The sequence below is a fragment of the Micropterus salmoides genome, unplaced genomic scaffold, assembly GCF_014851395.1.
Source record: "Micropterus salmoides isolate LMB-PRFRI ecotype aquatic unplaced genomic scaffold, ASM1485139v1 Ms_hic_scaffold_10, whole genome shotgun sequence".
NCBI lineage: Eukaryota > Metazoa > Chordata > Actinopteri > Centrarchiformes > Centrarchidae > Micropterus > Micropterus salmoides.
In genome coordinates this window covers 2,245,979-2,262,499 of record NW_024040041.1, presented here as the reverse complement: position 1 = coordinate 2,262,499, position 16,521 = coordinate 2,245,979, and the positions used below count along the sequence as shown (strand labels likewise).

The following is a 16,521-nucleotide window of genomic DNA, read 5'->3' as shown; positions in this document are numbered from 1 at the left end:
TTCTGGACCGAATCCAAAATAAAACTACCCAAACCTAATGTGCATTACAAATTTTAAATAGAGACCCCATTGGTACAGACTCAAGGATGCTTAGACCTGACCCAGATTAACATTTTCCCATCATGGAGGGTCTGCTTGGATCCTCTCTGGTATTATCCATACTGATACCCAGACCTCAGCTCTGCAGGAACAAAACCGACAGCTGACCGACTTTGAAAACTATTTGGACCCCAGTTGAGCCCGATCGGTACAGAATTTGTGAGGCTGGTCAGGATCAATGTAAGAAGTACATAATACAACAGGATCCATGTCAACATTGGGTTTAGGGCTCTGATAGGGTACGTATCGCACTGTAACTATTTTGCTGAAGTGTGTGTGTGTATATATATATATATATATATATATATATATATATATATATATATATATATATATATATATATATATATATATATATATATATATATATATATATATATATATATAATATATATATATATATATATATATATATATATGATTGTTTGACTGATGCAACAGTTAAATCAGTAATTCTATTCCAATTACAAACAGCTACTGCCTGTGGAGCTGAAGATGTATTTATTTTACAGCCTCAACTTTCACAGTTTTTTAAACTAATCAAAGTTTCCAACCTCTAACCCACTTCACTGGGTCATTAGTCTGGTTTTGTCCTGGTGTCCCACCACGGTCTAAAATTGGCCCTCATACCCAGCCAACAACGAAGTTTTAACTACAAGAAAAAACTGAATTGATGTTACGTCTTAATTGTGACCTTCAGTTAAAATTCAACTCAAAAAGTGGATTTACCTAGTTAAGCCTAGAGAAATATATTAAAAACATATTTTAAAAAACCAAAAACAAACAAAAAACACCACCACACACAGTGGAAGTGACACTTCTTGTGTCTTCCGAAAACAAGTATGATGGGTTTCAAATGTGGAAATCTCAAGTCTTGATGAGAGATATCAATTATTACTGCATTTTAAGGCTTCAACACATCTGCTGCTCTGTCCTTGCTCTGTTCAGAGATCAATAACACCAACGTAAAAGCATAAATCATCTTGTCATATACAGAAACAAGCCGTGGCCAAACTGCACCAAGAAGACCTGGAAGGAAACATAAATAAATACATCTATTATAGAAAGACTTGAGGGGTTACAATATTAAGGCAATGCAGCGGCATGTTCTTGGTGTTTCTCTCATGGAATTCTGGGCATTTAACAGAAAAGCCAAGATCACACTAAATTAAATAAACTCATTTGCACAAGAAAAAAAAATAAATCTTCTTTAGGGTTTATGCATCAACTAAACCTGACAGCTATTTCTCTGGGGCGGGCTGGACACTGCTCTTCACGGTGGCACTGGAGCCGACATCCTTTCCAAACTTTACTTCTGTTTTTTTTTTTCTGATGTTGTCAGAAACCAGACGAACTGCAAGAGCAACCACAGCTGGAGCACTCTTACAGCATATATTCCCCCAGTACAGTCAGTGCAATGCTCAAAGTTGCCTCTAACAAAAGAATTACAATCCCATGACTCATGGGCAGGTAACACGGCCTGCGCTGGGGCAAAAAGAAATAAAATGAAAATGAAAAACTCATTACATGACGAGGGAGAAATAATAATAAAGACTGCGTGGTCCAGAGGGTCTGTCCCACCTCGGTCTAGTGAATGTAGGCTCTGTAGACTGCAGAAATATCGTTGTCCGACTGGTCCAGTGCCTTAGCCCTCTTGTATACCTGCACAGGTCAGCAAAAACAACAACAAAGGTTCAGTTGTATTGCACACACTTCAGTCCTGTTATTTTAGCATCTATTATTAGAAAGGATTCAGTATTACAGCAGGTGGATGAAAGAAAGTTTCAACAGATAAAACAAGGCATTTCCTGCGCACTGCCAAAACACACAATGACTTGGAGAAAAGAAAAAACTTCTAGACCCTGGCAACTGGCTTCCATGATTTTTAAAATGGGTCACAAATTTACTTGGGCGGCCCAAGTAAAGCTGATGTGTGGGAAATACTGATAATAGCATCCATTCATCATGTCCAATCACTTCTACTTTGCTGTTTTTTTTTTAATTGCTGTTAAGATAAAGTCAATTAAATTGACATTTCCTGCAGACTTCTTACATTAAAAACCCATCAAGATCATGCCCTTTGGTCATGTGGAGACTTAACGTGAAACTTGCATTAAGTGTTACTGTTAGTATCTTTGATGAAAGCTGAACAGCAATCTAAACTCTCAGCAAAGGAGTGGTAGTATAATAGAGTGGTGAGCATAATATATAATATCTACCACCGACTTCCTCAATAAGTGGTCAGAAGATGGGAAATAAAAATCAAGGCCTGGCTCTCTCAGTCCAAAAAAGGGCAAGTCAAAGGCAAGTTAGCTTGTTCTGCAAGAGGTGAGTGTGTCCATAAAGCTAATACATCCAAGATTTAGACAGGTCATTCCATTAAGTCAGTCTCCCACTCAACACATTGAATCTCTGAAGCCATCATGTGAGTACTGGCAGCAAGCAGGCCTTTTTTTTGGTCACCCCTTCACAGTACATAGATTCAAGAAAGAATGAGCAGACAAAAACACAAAGTTTACACATGAAAAAAATAAAAGCACACAGTTGTACCTCATTGGCAGCTGCAGCCATTGGGGTTGGATGGTTGGCCATGTCGCCCATGGAGATGGCTAGCCTCAGGTCCTTCTGAATATGTTTCAAATAGTAGTCTGGCTTAAAGTTGCCCTGTAAAATATCTGGAAAGGCAGGAAAAAAGGTTATTATTAGCCTATCTCTGTTTGACATGGTCTGAACAGTGTTCATGTAACCAAATTTTCTACAGCCACAAACTCAAAACTTTAACATTTAAGACTGAAGAAAGAAACACGAGCCAATACGTACAGCTAAAAAACAACAACAAATAAATAAGGTGCAAAGTCAGTTACTTACTTTGGCATTTTTGGTCCACAAAGGTGCTCGCCATCTGGCCCTGGCACAGAATGTCCAGGAAGGTCTGCTGTGATTGGCCGGTGGCCTGGGCCAGGGTTAGCCCCTCTGCAATGGTGGCCATGAAGCTGCCCTGCACCATGTTGAGGATCAGCATCATCCTCGCTGCATTCCCTGCTTCACCTGAAAACACATTCACAAGCATTTTTACAAGCTAGACAGAAGCCAGAGGAGAGACTCCGATCTGAAATGTCATGATATTTTCATGGTCATTCACTGACAAGAACAGGAGATGGTCACCTAGATCATTTTGAAAATTTCAGTGGCAGTCAGAAAGTTTAGGGCACACCTTAAATCAACCTGCAACGCAATTTTTCAAATTTAACAGTATTACTGATAAATGCTTTGTAGTTTCTGGTTTAATTACTAACGTGCTGTTTAATTTCAGTTTAAGCTGCTGTTGTGCTACATTAAGGTGTCATGTTTAAACTGTGCTGTGCCAGTTGCCTCAGCAAACTAAGTTTTCCCTGCACGTTGAGAACCACATATAGTGCAGTAGATACAGCTCATGGTGTTGGCGAGAAAAAGAGAATGAGATGTGAGCCTGCACAGAGTCTGCTCAAATGTCCAAATGATTATCTTTATATTGAGGCATCAATCAAATTTGAAGTATCAAAAAAAACATTACACATGTTCACAGAACTTGAATGTAAGTTACATCAATGAAAGCTAGTAGTAGTGTTTCTGCCTGGCAACTGCTCAGAGCCAAGAAGAGCAAAGAGGTTGTTCATGTTTATCTTTGTTAAAACTCTTGTGTGTCAGTGTATATGTGACGTTCTGAGCATGGAGCAGACATGTCTCCGTACACTCTACATACCTAGGAAGAAGGAGCTCTTGCCCATGGCCTGGAAGCAGCTGCTGCAGTCCTCGTAGACTGTTCTGTCGCCAGCTGCCAGGATGACCAGCATCCCATCGTTGGAGAGCTGCTGGCTTCCCGCCACCGGAGCCTCCAGGAAACGGCCGCCCCGTGAAGTGATCACCTAACATTCAACAGTTTTAACAATTTGATACATTAATACTTCTACCACTCCAATGATGACAGCTACTAATGTGTATATTTCAGATGGAGAAGAACAGCCACAATCTTTTTGAGGGCTTGGGATAGTTCCCAACGGTAAGAAGCTTTAAAACCATGCTTATTGTATTAGCACATTGTTTTTATACTGTGTACCTAAGATAAGGTTGTTTAGACTTCTCATAAATTGTGGCTGCTTTGGTGTGTGACAGTGTGTTGTGTTGGTGTATACCTGTGAGAGTTCTGTGATGGTCTCTGGGTCTACAGTGGACATCTCTATGTAGCATTTGCCCGGTCTGATTCCCTGCAGCACTCCACTGGGTCCTAGTACCAACTGGAGAGCAATATAAACAAATTATTTTGTTTTGTTTTTTAACACATAACCCAGTGTCACAGGAAGCCATTCACTGTGGTTGAGATGATACTCACATCCCTGGCAGCCTTTGGGTCAGAGACGCAGGAGAACGTGATATCACACATGGAGGCCACCTCTGCAGGAGTCCGGCCTAACCTGGCACCCTCCTGGATGAACAGGTCGCACTAGAACACAGCAGGCAGGAGTCACTTCTAATGAATCAGCAGCAGCATGCTAACACAGACCTTCATCACCCAATCTTTTTTTTGAAATCAAGAATCAGGTCACTGTGCCAACCTCTGGGTAATACTGTTTGCTAACCGATTTTCTTCATCACACCTCATCTTTGGGAAAGTCATTTATCAGTTTCAACTCAGACGCAGTGTGTGCGTTTCTCCCCGAGGTTTCTTGCTCTTGCGTCATTGTTTAAGTCAATGCTTGATTTCTTCTTTGATCCACATTGTTTTTTACTTTGAACCCTTTCAAACTCTTGACCTACGATGAAGTGTACACTTAGCTTTAATATTTGCTTAATCACATTAGTGCTTTATTTACTTTTTACTGGGGTTCAGTTTCTCCTATTATAATTGTACAACTGCTTCTCCTGTCCATTCTGTGTTACAACATCTCTTGTATTGTCCATCGTCTCAGCACTGGAGGAGAAATCCCTACTCTGTTTTTTTTATGCCGGGTAAAAAGGTTTTTATGCTCTATGAATAAAACTGACTTGACTTTTTTCCCTTTCCCAGTACACTACAGCCTGACATGACCCAACAGGAAATGGTCAATCACACAGATGTGTTAAATGTAATTGGCAGAAACACAGGTAAAAGTCAAAATCATATATAATCATATTGTATATCTTCAGTTATTTTCATAAAATAAACAGGCTAAACAAGGATTCTCCGAGTTAAATTTAAGACTTTAAGACCTTTTTAATACCACCTAGGATGGAATTTAATGCCAACTTCAGAAGTTACCTGGATTTAATACTCATTCATTTTTAATACACTGAATACTGTGTATTAAATTGTTTGTACTCTGATAACATAAAATGAATACAATATTCGTCGCATTAAGAACTCTTATGGTGTGAAACCAAAAATACAAGATAGAACAATAAAATATGAAACATTACAATCACCTTGGCTAGATACAGTGGGGCCAAAAATATTTGGTCAGCCACTGATTGTGCAAATTCTCCTACTTAGAAAGATGAGGTCTGTCATTTTCATCATAGGTACACTTCAACTATGAGAGACAAAATGAGAAAAAAAAATAAAATAGAAATCCAGGAAATCACATTGTAGGATTTTTAAAGAATTTATTTGTAAATTATAGTGGAAAATAAGTATTTGGTCAATAACAAAAGTTCAACTCAATACTTTGTAACATAACCTTTGTTGGCAATGACAGAGGTTGAGAACGTTTCCTGTAAGTCTCCAGCAGGTTTGCACACACTGTAGCTGGTATTTGGGCCCATTCCTCCATGCAGATCTCCTCTAGAGCAGTGATGTTTTGGGGCTGTCGCTGAGCAACACGGACTTTCAACTCCCTCCACAAATTTTCTATTGGGTTCAGGTCTGGAGACTGGCTAGCCCACTCCAGGACCTTGAAAGGCTTTTTAAAGGAGCCACTCCTTGGTTGCCCGGCGCGTTTGGGATCATGTCATGCTGGAAGACCCAGCCACGTTCCATCTTCAAGACTCTCACTGATGGAAGGAGGTTTCGGCTTAAAATCTCACGATACATGGCCCCGTTCATTCTTCCCTTAACACAGATCAGTTTTCCTGTCCCCTTTGCAGAAAAACCGACCCAAAGCAAGATGTTTCCTCCCCCATGCTTCACAGTAGGTATTGGTGTTCGTAGGATGCAATCCTCATTCTTCTTCCTCCAAACATGACGAGTTGAGGTTTTACCAGAAAGTTCTATTTTGGTTTCATCTGACCACATGATATTCTCCCTATCCTCTTCTGGATCATCCATATGCTCTCTGGCAAACTTCAGACAGGCCTGGACATGTACTGGCTTAAGCAGGGGGACACGCCTGGCGCTGTAGGATTTGAGTCCCTCTCGGCGTAGTGTGTTACTGATGGTAGCCTTTGTTACTTTGGTCCAAGCTCTCTGCAGGTCATTCATCAGGTCCCTCCGTGGAGTTCTGGGATTTTTGCTCACCGTTCTCATGATCATTTTGACCCCACGGGATGAGATCTTGCAGGGAGCCCCAGATCGAGGGAGATTATCAATGTCTTCCATTTTCTAACAATTGCTCCCACAGTTGATTTATTCACACCAACCTGCTTGCCTCTTGTAGATTCACTCTTCCCAGCCTGGTGCAGGTCTACAATTTTCTTCCTGGTGTCCTTCGACAGCTCTTTGGTCTTGGCCAGGGTTGAGTTTGGAGTCTGACTGTTTGAGGCTGTGGACAGGTGTCTTTTATACAGATAACGAGTTCAAACAGGTGCCATTAATCCAGGTAACAGGTGGAGGACAGAAGAGTGTCTTAAAGAAGAAGTTACAGGTCTGTGAGAGCCAGAAATCTTGCTTGTTTGTGGGTGACCAAATACTTATTTTCCTCCATAATTTACAAATAAATTCTTTAAAAATCCTACAATGTGATTTCCTGGATTTCTATTTTTTTTTTTTTTCTCATTTTGTCTCTCATAGTTGAAGTGTACCTATGATGAAAATGACAGACCTCTCATCTTTCTAAGTAGGAGAACTGACCAAATACTTTTTTGGCCCCACTGTAAGGCAATGTAATATAATATGCCAGTTGCTTCAGAGCATCTAAAGGCTGCTTGAAATACAGCGTTATATAGTATTGACTTGATTGAGTATTGACAGGGACAAGGAGTTGGGAGGCGGTTTGTTTTGTTCTGTTCTCATCCCGTTGATTGGCGCATCTGGGTGATGTAAGTTTAACGTGCGTTAGCATGTTGGATGTTTCCATTCGCATAATGTTAGCCTACAACAGCGGCGCAACGCCGACACACAGACTCTGTCCTCGTCTCATACACACCTGTCTCTCCGTTGCTGTTGTAACATTCACTTGCCCATTCTGAGGCAACCTGCTAACGTTAGCTTGTAAGTAGCACGTCAGAGACGTTTTGTTTTCTTTCCTGACTGAGTCGCGCCAGAGCTCAAACACTTCACAGTCCAGATCATAAACCTGAACACTAACGTAAACAGTTAAGGTTACCTGTACTGCTGTATAACATCCAAGTCACACCAAATTGAGTATATTGTAAAGTCTCACACACAAAGTATTTATATATGATGTTACAGAATTTATTTAATCCTATGAAAGGACAAGCAAAAATTTAAGATTTTTGTAAACAAAATGGAATACTTTTAAGGCCTTACTTTTAGAATATTAAATTTAAGACTTTAATACTTTTAAGACCCCGCAGGTACCCCGTTAAATCATCAGATTCACTGAAATCTGATGTGAACTACTCTGTCCTATTTATGACATGCAGTGACTTTGCAGGCACCGACCATGAGCAGAACCAGATTACCACAAGTTTCAAATGAAATATATAATCAGTCAAACACTGCCACAGCTCACTGACATTACTGAGTGCTCACTCATCAGACACAGTATCAGGAATCATTTTAACTGTATGATGTAGTAGCCTGTGCAACTGCTTTACAGTACCTTTTCTGCTGTGCGGTTCCACACGGTGACAACATGACCCATTTTCAACAGGTTGGAAACTATACCGCTACCCATCAGCCCCAGACCAAGGAATCCTATCCTAGATGGAAAAGTCCAAAGAGAACAAACAAATAAAAACATGAGCAAGCCAACGCTGACATGGAAATTGAGCATAAACATGTCTGTGTGGTCTAAGCTAAAATCCTAGAAACCCTTAAAAAGGTTAGGACTAAAATCAGTAACATTATCCCAGGGGTTAACCATGTGATCATTCTGTTCATGACTTTGAAAGTCATTTTGATAATGGTGTTTGGGAACGCTGCAGTCAGGATGTGTTAATACCTTTTATCGGTGGGTGTGATGCTGCCATTGATGGCTGTGCTGTCTGCTGCTTGGATAGATGTTGAACCTGTGTCCTGCACAATCAAAAGCAACACTAGCAATTGCATACTGACGGGAGGCTGAAGCCTTACCCAGCTTTGCTACAATTTATTTAATGAACAAAATATATTTGAAATTATATATTGAAAACACTGCAGTTTAAAATGTAAAACAAACCAATTTGTAAAAGTAAAACATTAAAATCAAGATTTAAGTAAATCAATAACTATTGCAACACTGAGTGGTTAAATAAACTACAATTCACTTGTTGCTTTACCTCTTCAACGATCTTCAGGCGCTTGCTAATAGGTTCCATTGATGAGGCTGGCTGTGCGCAGAGAAGAAACAGTCAGGTGACCAATATACTCTACACACACACGTCACACCATAATGTCAATTTCACATCAGATTCATTGTACCAAAAGTAAAACCAACTACACCATTACAAAATGTTCATTACACAATGTCAGCACAGATATTGAACTCAATACTGACCAGGTGGTCTATTTGATGGTGCTTCACCAAGTCATACACTCTAATAATGTAATGAAATTGTTATTTCTGTATATTTTGTAACTGGAATTTTATCTTATTTAATTGCTATTAAAAAGACTACTTAAACATGGACCTGTGCTCGGGGACATGAAGCGTAGAAATGACAATAAGCAAACCCTTCACAGGCTGAAAGCTTAGCAGTATAGCCACTGGCTTTCACTTTCTCTGTTACGCCATGAGAAACACTGCTGCCTCTGGGAAACTCAGCCTGTGTCCAGAGAGGGGTGAAGATCTGATCAAATCTGAGCAAGCTCACACATTCAGGAGAACACAAGACTACAGGCCCTTAGATTGGTTAGAGATCTCACATGGTGGTCGACCGATATGGGGTTTCCAATGGCTGATGCCGACACCCCCTATAATATACATGATATCTTAGAAATCTGTTGTTTTGGATGGAATTTTTATTAATGAATGAAACATACATTGGGTTCTGCTGTAGATTTCAGAATGCGACTGGTGTTTAAGGGAGAGCGGGGTTCAGTTTGTCAGAAGTGACGTTATTCAGCTGCATTATTCTCTACAGTATAACTATATATATTTAACTCTAGGCAGGTATGGTTTTAGATTAGATCAGCTGTCATAGCAGCCTCGTAACTTCAATGCTGATTATCTCAAAATGCCAGATATCAGACTGATTAATCGGTCTATCACTAATCTGCCATTCTGAAACCTTCCTCTTACCTTCTCAGACTGGCTGAGTAGGAAGTGATGGAAATGAGGGTCATCCTTCACAGGCTGCAACAGAAGGAGAGTTCAGTGTGACGGTGTTCTCTTTGCATATGTACTGACCTGACGGAGAATAGAGTTCAGAAACCCTTGAGTCTACGCTGCACAGTGCTAACACATCAGGGCTTCATCAGAGTTTCTGGTAACAAATTTGAGAGTGATTCCATCCATGGCCTAAGAATCATCTGACCTGGAGTGTTATGGCTAATAAAAATTCCCTGAATGTTCCAATTTTCCAGATAAATTATACTCTACAATATAGCAGAGACTCCATAACCCAGTATGTGATCAACTTCTGCACAAACCATTCAGCGGCATGCTAGCTGCATTTGGTGACTCTTAGAATACCCACTAAATACAGAGCAAGAAAACACACGTTGCTATTCAAAAGAACTAGAGGTGCACCAACAGCACATTTTTACTGCTGCCATAAGTGTGTGTGCTTTATATAATGTATAGCAAATCACAGTCAAAATGATTTTTGCATTTTATCTATGACACAAGGACTCTACAAGTCCTCTGAAACTAGATGGCTTTGAAAACCAATGCTTCAGGTAGAGTGCACCTCTATTAATATGATTAGCTCAACCCACGAAGCCAGTCATTGACTGATTGTCTCCATGTTAGTGGAAACTGATGAATTTTGTACAACACCATGAGTCCGTTTTGGCCTGCAAACAAAACCTATCAAAATGATTTTAGTTTTTAGGGCTCCTAAAAGCAGCAAAACTTGACCATCAGGACTTGATTTGATTTGTTGCACTACTGTCGTTAGTCATTCTAAGCAAAATATTGACAACTGAAACAAGGAAATGAGCTGATTCAGTTCACAACTCACCAGACCAGAAGAAGGCTGAGGGCAGCAGCAGCTGGCAGGGCGTACTCTCTACTGGCTGACTGTGTTGTACTACCTACGCAACCCCAATGACATTCAAATAAGATGGCACCGTTTCCTCCATGAAACATGACTACTTACAATAATGTACATTTAGGCCTTTAGGACTCAGGACATCATATTATGCAGTTTTTGGAATTCCAAAGTGGATGTGCTGGAACTGCAACAGCAACCCAGCCATTATTTAGTCTGTAAGAATGTTCCACTGACATCTAGAACAACAGTTCATGACTCAGCTTTTATTTAGGGCTGTTTCTTTACACACACAGTACCTGGTGGTCATACCAGCTTCAGAGTATAATATTCAGACTGGTCATCAACCCTGGTCCTGAGGAGCATGTTGGCTCTCATTACTACCAGAAGCTCATAGAAAGTAGGAACCTGACGGGAAATCACTCATTGCTGGGCCAACTGAAACAAACCTCAGCCTTCTTTGGAGCCTCCACATACAGAGTTGGCGACCATCAGCAGCACAGCACACACCAAACAAACAGTGTCAGTAGCCAAGTGTGAGCACCGAACAGGTCAGAAGGGAAAGGTCTGCAGTTGTTGGTGATTAAAGCCAAAGATTAGGGTCAGGTGGAAGAACAGCAAGGCAGGTTTGGTGGGAGGGGGAGGGGGGGGGTTCACCTACACTGCTTTCCCATTTGAATGCTGAGCCAGGTCCAGCCCCCAGCCTCTCAAGAGTGGACGGCTCGGGGTCAGAGTCAGTTAAGTCCTTGAGGAGGAGAGAGACACATATTCACCTTCTACATCAAAGGGTGAATTTGTCCCACAAAGCAAAGGGTGGGCGCTACGTGGCCAGTCTCTGTAATGTAAGAATCAAATGCAACCTGACGTTGTAATAAACAAATTTATATTAAACTTAACTTGAACACCAACATATCTGCTCATAATATTTAGCCTCATATAAAAAGAACAATGAAACCATTTCTTTTATCAGCTGCGACAAGCTGTGGGAAACTATAAACTATAACTAAAAACTCAAAGCGGTGAATAGGCTCCCCGTCATATCTTAAAAGTACAAGGCTTTAATCAGCCTCTTTAAGATATAGCAACAAAAAAAAAAAGTTTGTCTGCATCACCGACAGCATAAAAGTAGACTACAAAAAAGTCTGTGGGATTTTCTAAAAATGGTGATGTCATTTTTCAAAAGAGCTGATCAGTAGGCGGCGCATTTATGGAGTTGATCTCTTATCTGCAACATAAGCAGGTTAGCCGATCTGCATAAGTTACCATGGCGATGTAGCGTGTAAGAAGTGAACCACCATCATAGGACTGATAACCTAGGGTTAACCCCAAAGTCACCTCGCCAACCTCAAATCCTGCTTCGTAGTGCAGGCCCCTCATATTATCTGACATGTTATATGAATGGTAGTTCTTGTTGTTATGCTTGTTGTGATGTGACATCACATCTGATTGACCAATCACAATCACCAGCAGAGAAGGCAACCTCTGACAGTACATAGAACCTGGATTTAGTACATTTCCCGTGGTCAAAGGGGCTTTTTAAAATCACCCCACTTACTAACTAATTGAGTTGTACATGTTTTTGCCATCATGAAGCTGCAATACTAATACAATATTAATTTAGCAGGGATCTGGTCACCTTAAACTAATCCATTAAACGCAGATTGCAGTTTTAGTGTCAGTTGAAGGTGAACAGAACAGTTGATCACAGATCCCATCACAGGATGGGAGTCACTTTCACTATTCATCACAGGATTGGGACGGTACGGGAAAAAAAATAAAAATAAAAATAAGAGTCATCAACGGGAGCGGGCGGGAAACATAGGACTGTTTTTATATGCAGTTTTAATATAAATAAACACCTTTTTTTTATTAAAATGGGAATGGGATGGACAGGAGTCATTCTTCTGGGATATTCTGCTCCGTCATGAGACTGACTGGGAGTATTTTTGTGGGAGTGGGATGGGACAGTAGTAAAAATCCACACCTGTGTCACCCTCTACTGTGGATGGCTCAATGCACCGAGGAGGGACGGATGGGGTTCAGAACTTGTTAACTGTCTCTGATAACTTGGCAGTGTCCTACTGACCTTCTCAGAGGGGTCCTTCAGGGCACTGAGATCCTCATCATCCTCCTCCAGTATTTTCAGTGGCTTGTTGGGTGTTTTCTTTCCTTTCAAATCTCCTTTGCCATCAGAGTTCTGGTAATAAAAATAAAACAATTATCATTTTGCACTGGTATTTTTGCATGTCAGGACAGTTTTCACTGAGTATAAGAGTGACTGATTTCCTGAATGTTTCATGCACTCATTCTGGTGGGCAGATGGCCTCCACAGAGACCACATGTCCACCTGAATAAACATTTGCTCAGACCGATCGTGACACCTAGTAGTATTTCATGAAGGAGGCTTGGAAGAGTAGGACTCTGTTCATTAATTGTTCATTTGATTCCATCAGTTTCAGTGGTGAAAACAAACATGTTCCATCTGTTTGTTTTGGTTGAGCTGTAGTGGCGTAACAGCTGGGCTGGTTAATTTCACCATTAATGGTCAGAATTGCCTTTGTAACAACAGATAAAATTATATTTTATATTACTTATACTGATTATGATAACCTACAATGTGCATTTTTTGGGGGGGTTTGCTAAATTACAAAATCAAAGTAAAATGATGGTTCACATTTCTTGCAACTATTACGATGACTAATAGATTTCAAAATCAGGAGTGAAAACTCATCAAGGAGGGGAAAGGTGACAAAGATTATGCCCACCTGAGTTCTTCATTCTTTTTGAACGTCACTCAGTATTTTTACATTTTAGAATAGTTTCCAGTGAGATGTTATTGAGTTTATAAAGTGACTTTGCTGTTGCTATTCTAGAAACAATATTTAGTTCCGTTTAAAATATTCAATTCTAACTCTCTCGGAATTTATTTTTCATTTTTCAGAATATTTGCTTAAAAAAAAGGAACCAATAAAGCGAATCAACTGTGTGTGTAATATATATATATATATATATATATATATATATATAGTTAGTATTGATAAAATGCCAACTGATTCAAATCTTTAAAACGTTTAGAGGGCAGCTCTAGTCCGTTCAAGTGGATTAACAGGGGTATACAACAAATGACAGCCTGTCTAAAGGAATTCATTTAACGTGCTGGATTAAGCGTTACTGGACAGCCCGCTCACCTGTTCTTTCCCCTTTGCTTTCTTTAGAAAGTCTTCCACTGCATCGACTGCCTGCTGGAAGCGCTTTCCTTTATTTATCTTGATCATCTCTTCTTTGTGGGCGTGGTACGGCTTCAGCTGTTCTACTTTGATCCAGGCACTGAACAGGCACACAGAAAAACAGCTCTTACACACTGGCTGGAGAGGGAAAGCCGAGGTCAATCAGAACAGGCACCTCACAATCCAGACTTACTGGTCTTCCGTTCCAAAGAATTTCACAAAATGGCATTTTTTGCCCCTGGGCTTTTTCAGATCCTTGGGAGGGCTTACAATCTGAAATTTAAATAAATATTGTATACCAACATTACCATAAGATTTGTCATGCAAATGCTCAAATGTATTTAGCTTTGAAGCAGTCAGACATGTTTTCACTCCTTACCTTTCCTGGCCATGGTGGGTAACGGCCAAGCTTCCCCCTGTAAGAAGAGGGATACATTTAGCCCTGATGTGTGTCTATTGCCAATACAGAGACACATAACATGTTCTGTGAATCGGTTTATTTCATGTTTACGACTGAAATAAACCTTTCTATTTCAACATTCAATCTCAGCTGAACAATTACACTACTTGCTGCTTGGGCTGGGCATCGAACCTCAATCTGTTTTTACCAATACTGACCAAAATATTCCATAGTACCGAGTTTCAAGTTGGCAAGCACAGAAAGCTGGCGGCAAATTACATGTCAAATTACTATTCATCTTTCTTTGATCAGATCATTTCAGATTTTAGATACGTTCTAGTAGGCTGCTTGTGTTCAGACAGCATCTGAGAACTTTGGCTTATTGTGTTTAATAGAATAGTGTTTTATTGAAAACAATAAATTATTTTGTATATACCAAAACTCAGGTTTTAACTGTGTTACCCTGACATACAGAGAATGGACAAAATATCAGAAACCTTAGAGCATAACACAATGGAAGTGCAGTGATACATGATCTAGTGAGGCACATGATGTGTAACTTTGCTGAGGCTGTCAGGGATGTTAATAAGTTTTCAATTAGTGTTGTCCTTGTGTCTCTTAGTTTGCCATTAAGTCCTCACAAGTTGTAGAAACATTTCTCTTTGCAACATCGCATGATTTTGCAATGTTTATGAGAGATGTAACAGCAAATCAGAAAGCATAAAACTACTGTACCTCACACTTACAAAACATTGAGTTAATGGAACTTAGAAGTAGCTTAAATCGTAACGTTAGTTTAAGTCGGGCAGCTGGTAAAGTTTTAAACTAGATATATAACTAAAAAACAACGTTTTCTTGTGTATGTATTGCCATTTTGTAATGTTGATGATAATGCCTGTATGAGTAACGTTAACAAAGTGGTGCTTACAAAGCAACATCAGACGACCAGTTTTCTCATCGTTCTTCTGCAGACAAAAAAACTAAGTCACCCAACTGAGTTAAATTAACCTAAATGTAGACCGGCAGGGGATTTTGCAAATCACTATAGATAAACAGAGTGGTATGTGCAGAGAAATAGCTATAACAGTTAACACGGAAGATGCGAAGTAGATACAGTAACGTTAACTTAACGTTAGATATCCGCTTAACGTTAAGCTACCGTGCTAGCAAAGCTCGTCAGACCGCAACATTTCTACAACAGTTTACATTTTAAAGTGTTTGGTGAAGCTTTACAAATAAACACATCGGAGCAAGAACTATAACAATGAAAGACGGGTTTGGATCTATTTTTCTTTTCGTTTTAACGTTCAACCTTAGTTAAACCTTTAACTTAGCTTGTCCGCTAGCTAGCAGCTAACCACGGCTGCAGGCTGAGTTAGCTTGGCTAGCAATTTGTTTGGGTTGACCATCAACTACCTAATACGCGAACACGTCAATTAACCTAATTACGCCCGGTTAACACTAACATGAAACATTACCATTGAAACTAATACAACACTGCTTTATGCAATGCAAAATAATTTTGCCGAAACAGTTGCGTTTGACTGTGTTTAAAGGTTATCTTACCACACTAGGTCCCCGATCCTCAGATGCACCGTCGCCATCTTACAACTTTAATAAAACGTCGCACTGAATGAGGGGAAACGACACACACACCCACTAATCACATGTGAGGACAAGCCCTTCCTCTCCATCTAACATCCGCTACTCTGTTTACTGTTGGGACTGGCGTGATGTTGAAAACTAGTTTCTAACAAGCCGGAAAGTATACTATGTATAAAACAGTAACTGAGTTATATGTCATATATAAAAATCATAAAGGAGAATGATTAAACAGATGTTGTGGTAAATCAAAGTGCCACATATAAACAAGCGTGTATAGTTACATTAGCGTAAATGCTTCATATTATATCTGAAGAGCTTTTATTTCAAATAAGACCATATTCTGTTTCTGTAGCGCTGGCGTTTCTATGTTCAGCCCTGGTTCAGCAGTATTTACAGGACTTACTGCCACCTATTGGTGGGAGGACGACCATCTCTATGGGTGCCCGTCTTTTTTGGTCTTTCAGGTCTTTTTGTCAACCACTTGGTCAGTGAATATTAAGGGAAATATACTATTAAAAAGTGCTAAAGTACAGACAAAAGACTCAGTAGTAATCTAGTGCAGTCCAAATACTCCCACGTTTAGATACACATTGTAAGTCAACCCATGTTTTTCTTGAAATTTCTTTCCCCTGTCCTTCCTGATTCTGCACTTGATAAGCTGGGTCTCCCTCACATATACTGTTCCCTCACGTGCAAGTAACC

The 16,521-nt window shown here is 40.0% G+C and overlaps 1 protein-coding gene across 3 annotated transcripts; it reads right to left on the bottom strand.

Annotated features, from left to right (window-relative positions):
* Positions 1-1,404: 1,404 nt before the first annotated feature.
* Positions 1,405-15,899, bottom strand: glyr1 (glyoxylate reductase 1 homolog (Arabidopsis)). Of its 3 annotated transcripts, XM_038739357.1 has the most exons (16): positions 15,781-15,899; positions 14,194-14,230; positions 14,008-14,087; positions 13,776-13,914; positions 12,674-12,784; positions 11,249-11,332; positions 9,675-9,728; positions 8,713-8,763; positions 8,397-8,470; positions 8,055-8,154; positions 4,469-4,579; positions 4,272-4,373; positions 3,842-4,004; positions 2,968-3,147; positions 2,650-2,774; positions 1,405-1,761 (listed from the first exon to the last, which is right to left on the bottom strand). In XM_038739357.1, exons 1-16 carry the CDS (start codon positions 15,816-15,818, stop codon positions 1,687-1,689), a joined length of 1,524 nt encoding a protein of 507 aa, XP_038595285.1. In that variant the 5' UTR covers positions 15,819-15,899; the 3' UTR covers positions 1,405-1,686. The 3 variants fall into 3 exon arrangements, with proteins under 3 accessions (XP_038595285.1, XP_038595289.1, XP_038595296.1); XM_038739361.1 differs by lacking the exon at positions 11,249-11,332; XM_038739368.1 differs by lacking the exons at positions 9,675-9,728; positions 11,249-11,332.
* Between the last annotated feature and the right edge of the window lie 622 nt (positions 15,900-16,521).

Bases quoted from the DNA above. Each gene is read 5' to 3' on its own strand.
- glyr1 (XM_038739357.1), bottom strand. From the start codon at position 15,818: ATGGCGACGGTGCATCTGAGGATCGGGGACCTAGTGTG. The intron at 4,580-8,054 runs GTACTGTAAAGC...GCTGTGTTCTAG, and splicing joins GGAACCGCACAGCAGAAAAG to TGCGACCTGTTCATCCAGGA. The intron at 4,005-4,271 runs GTATACACCAAC...GTTGAATGTTAG, and splicing joins CCATCACAGAACTCTCACAG to GTGATCACTTCACGGGGCGG.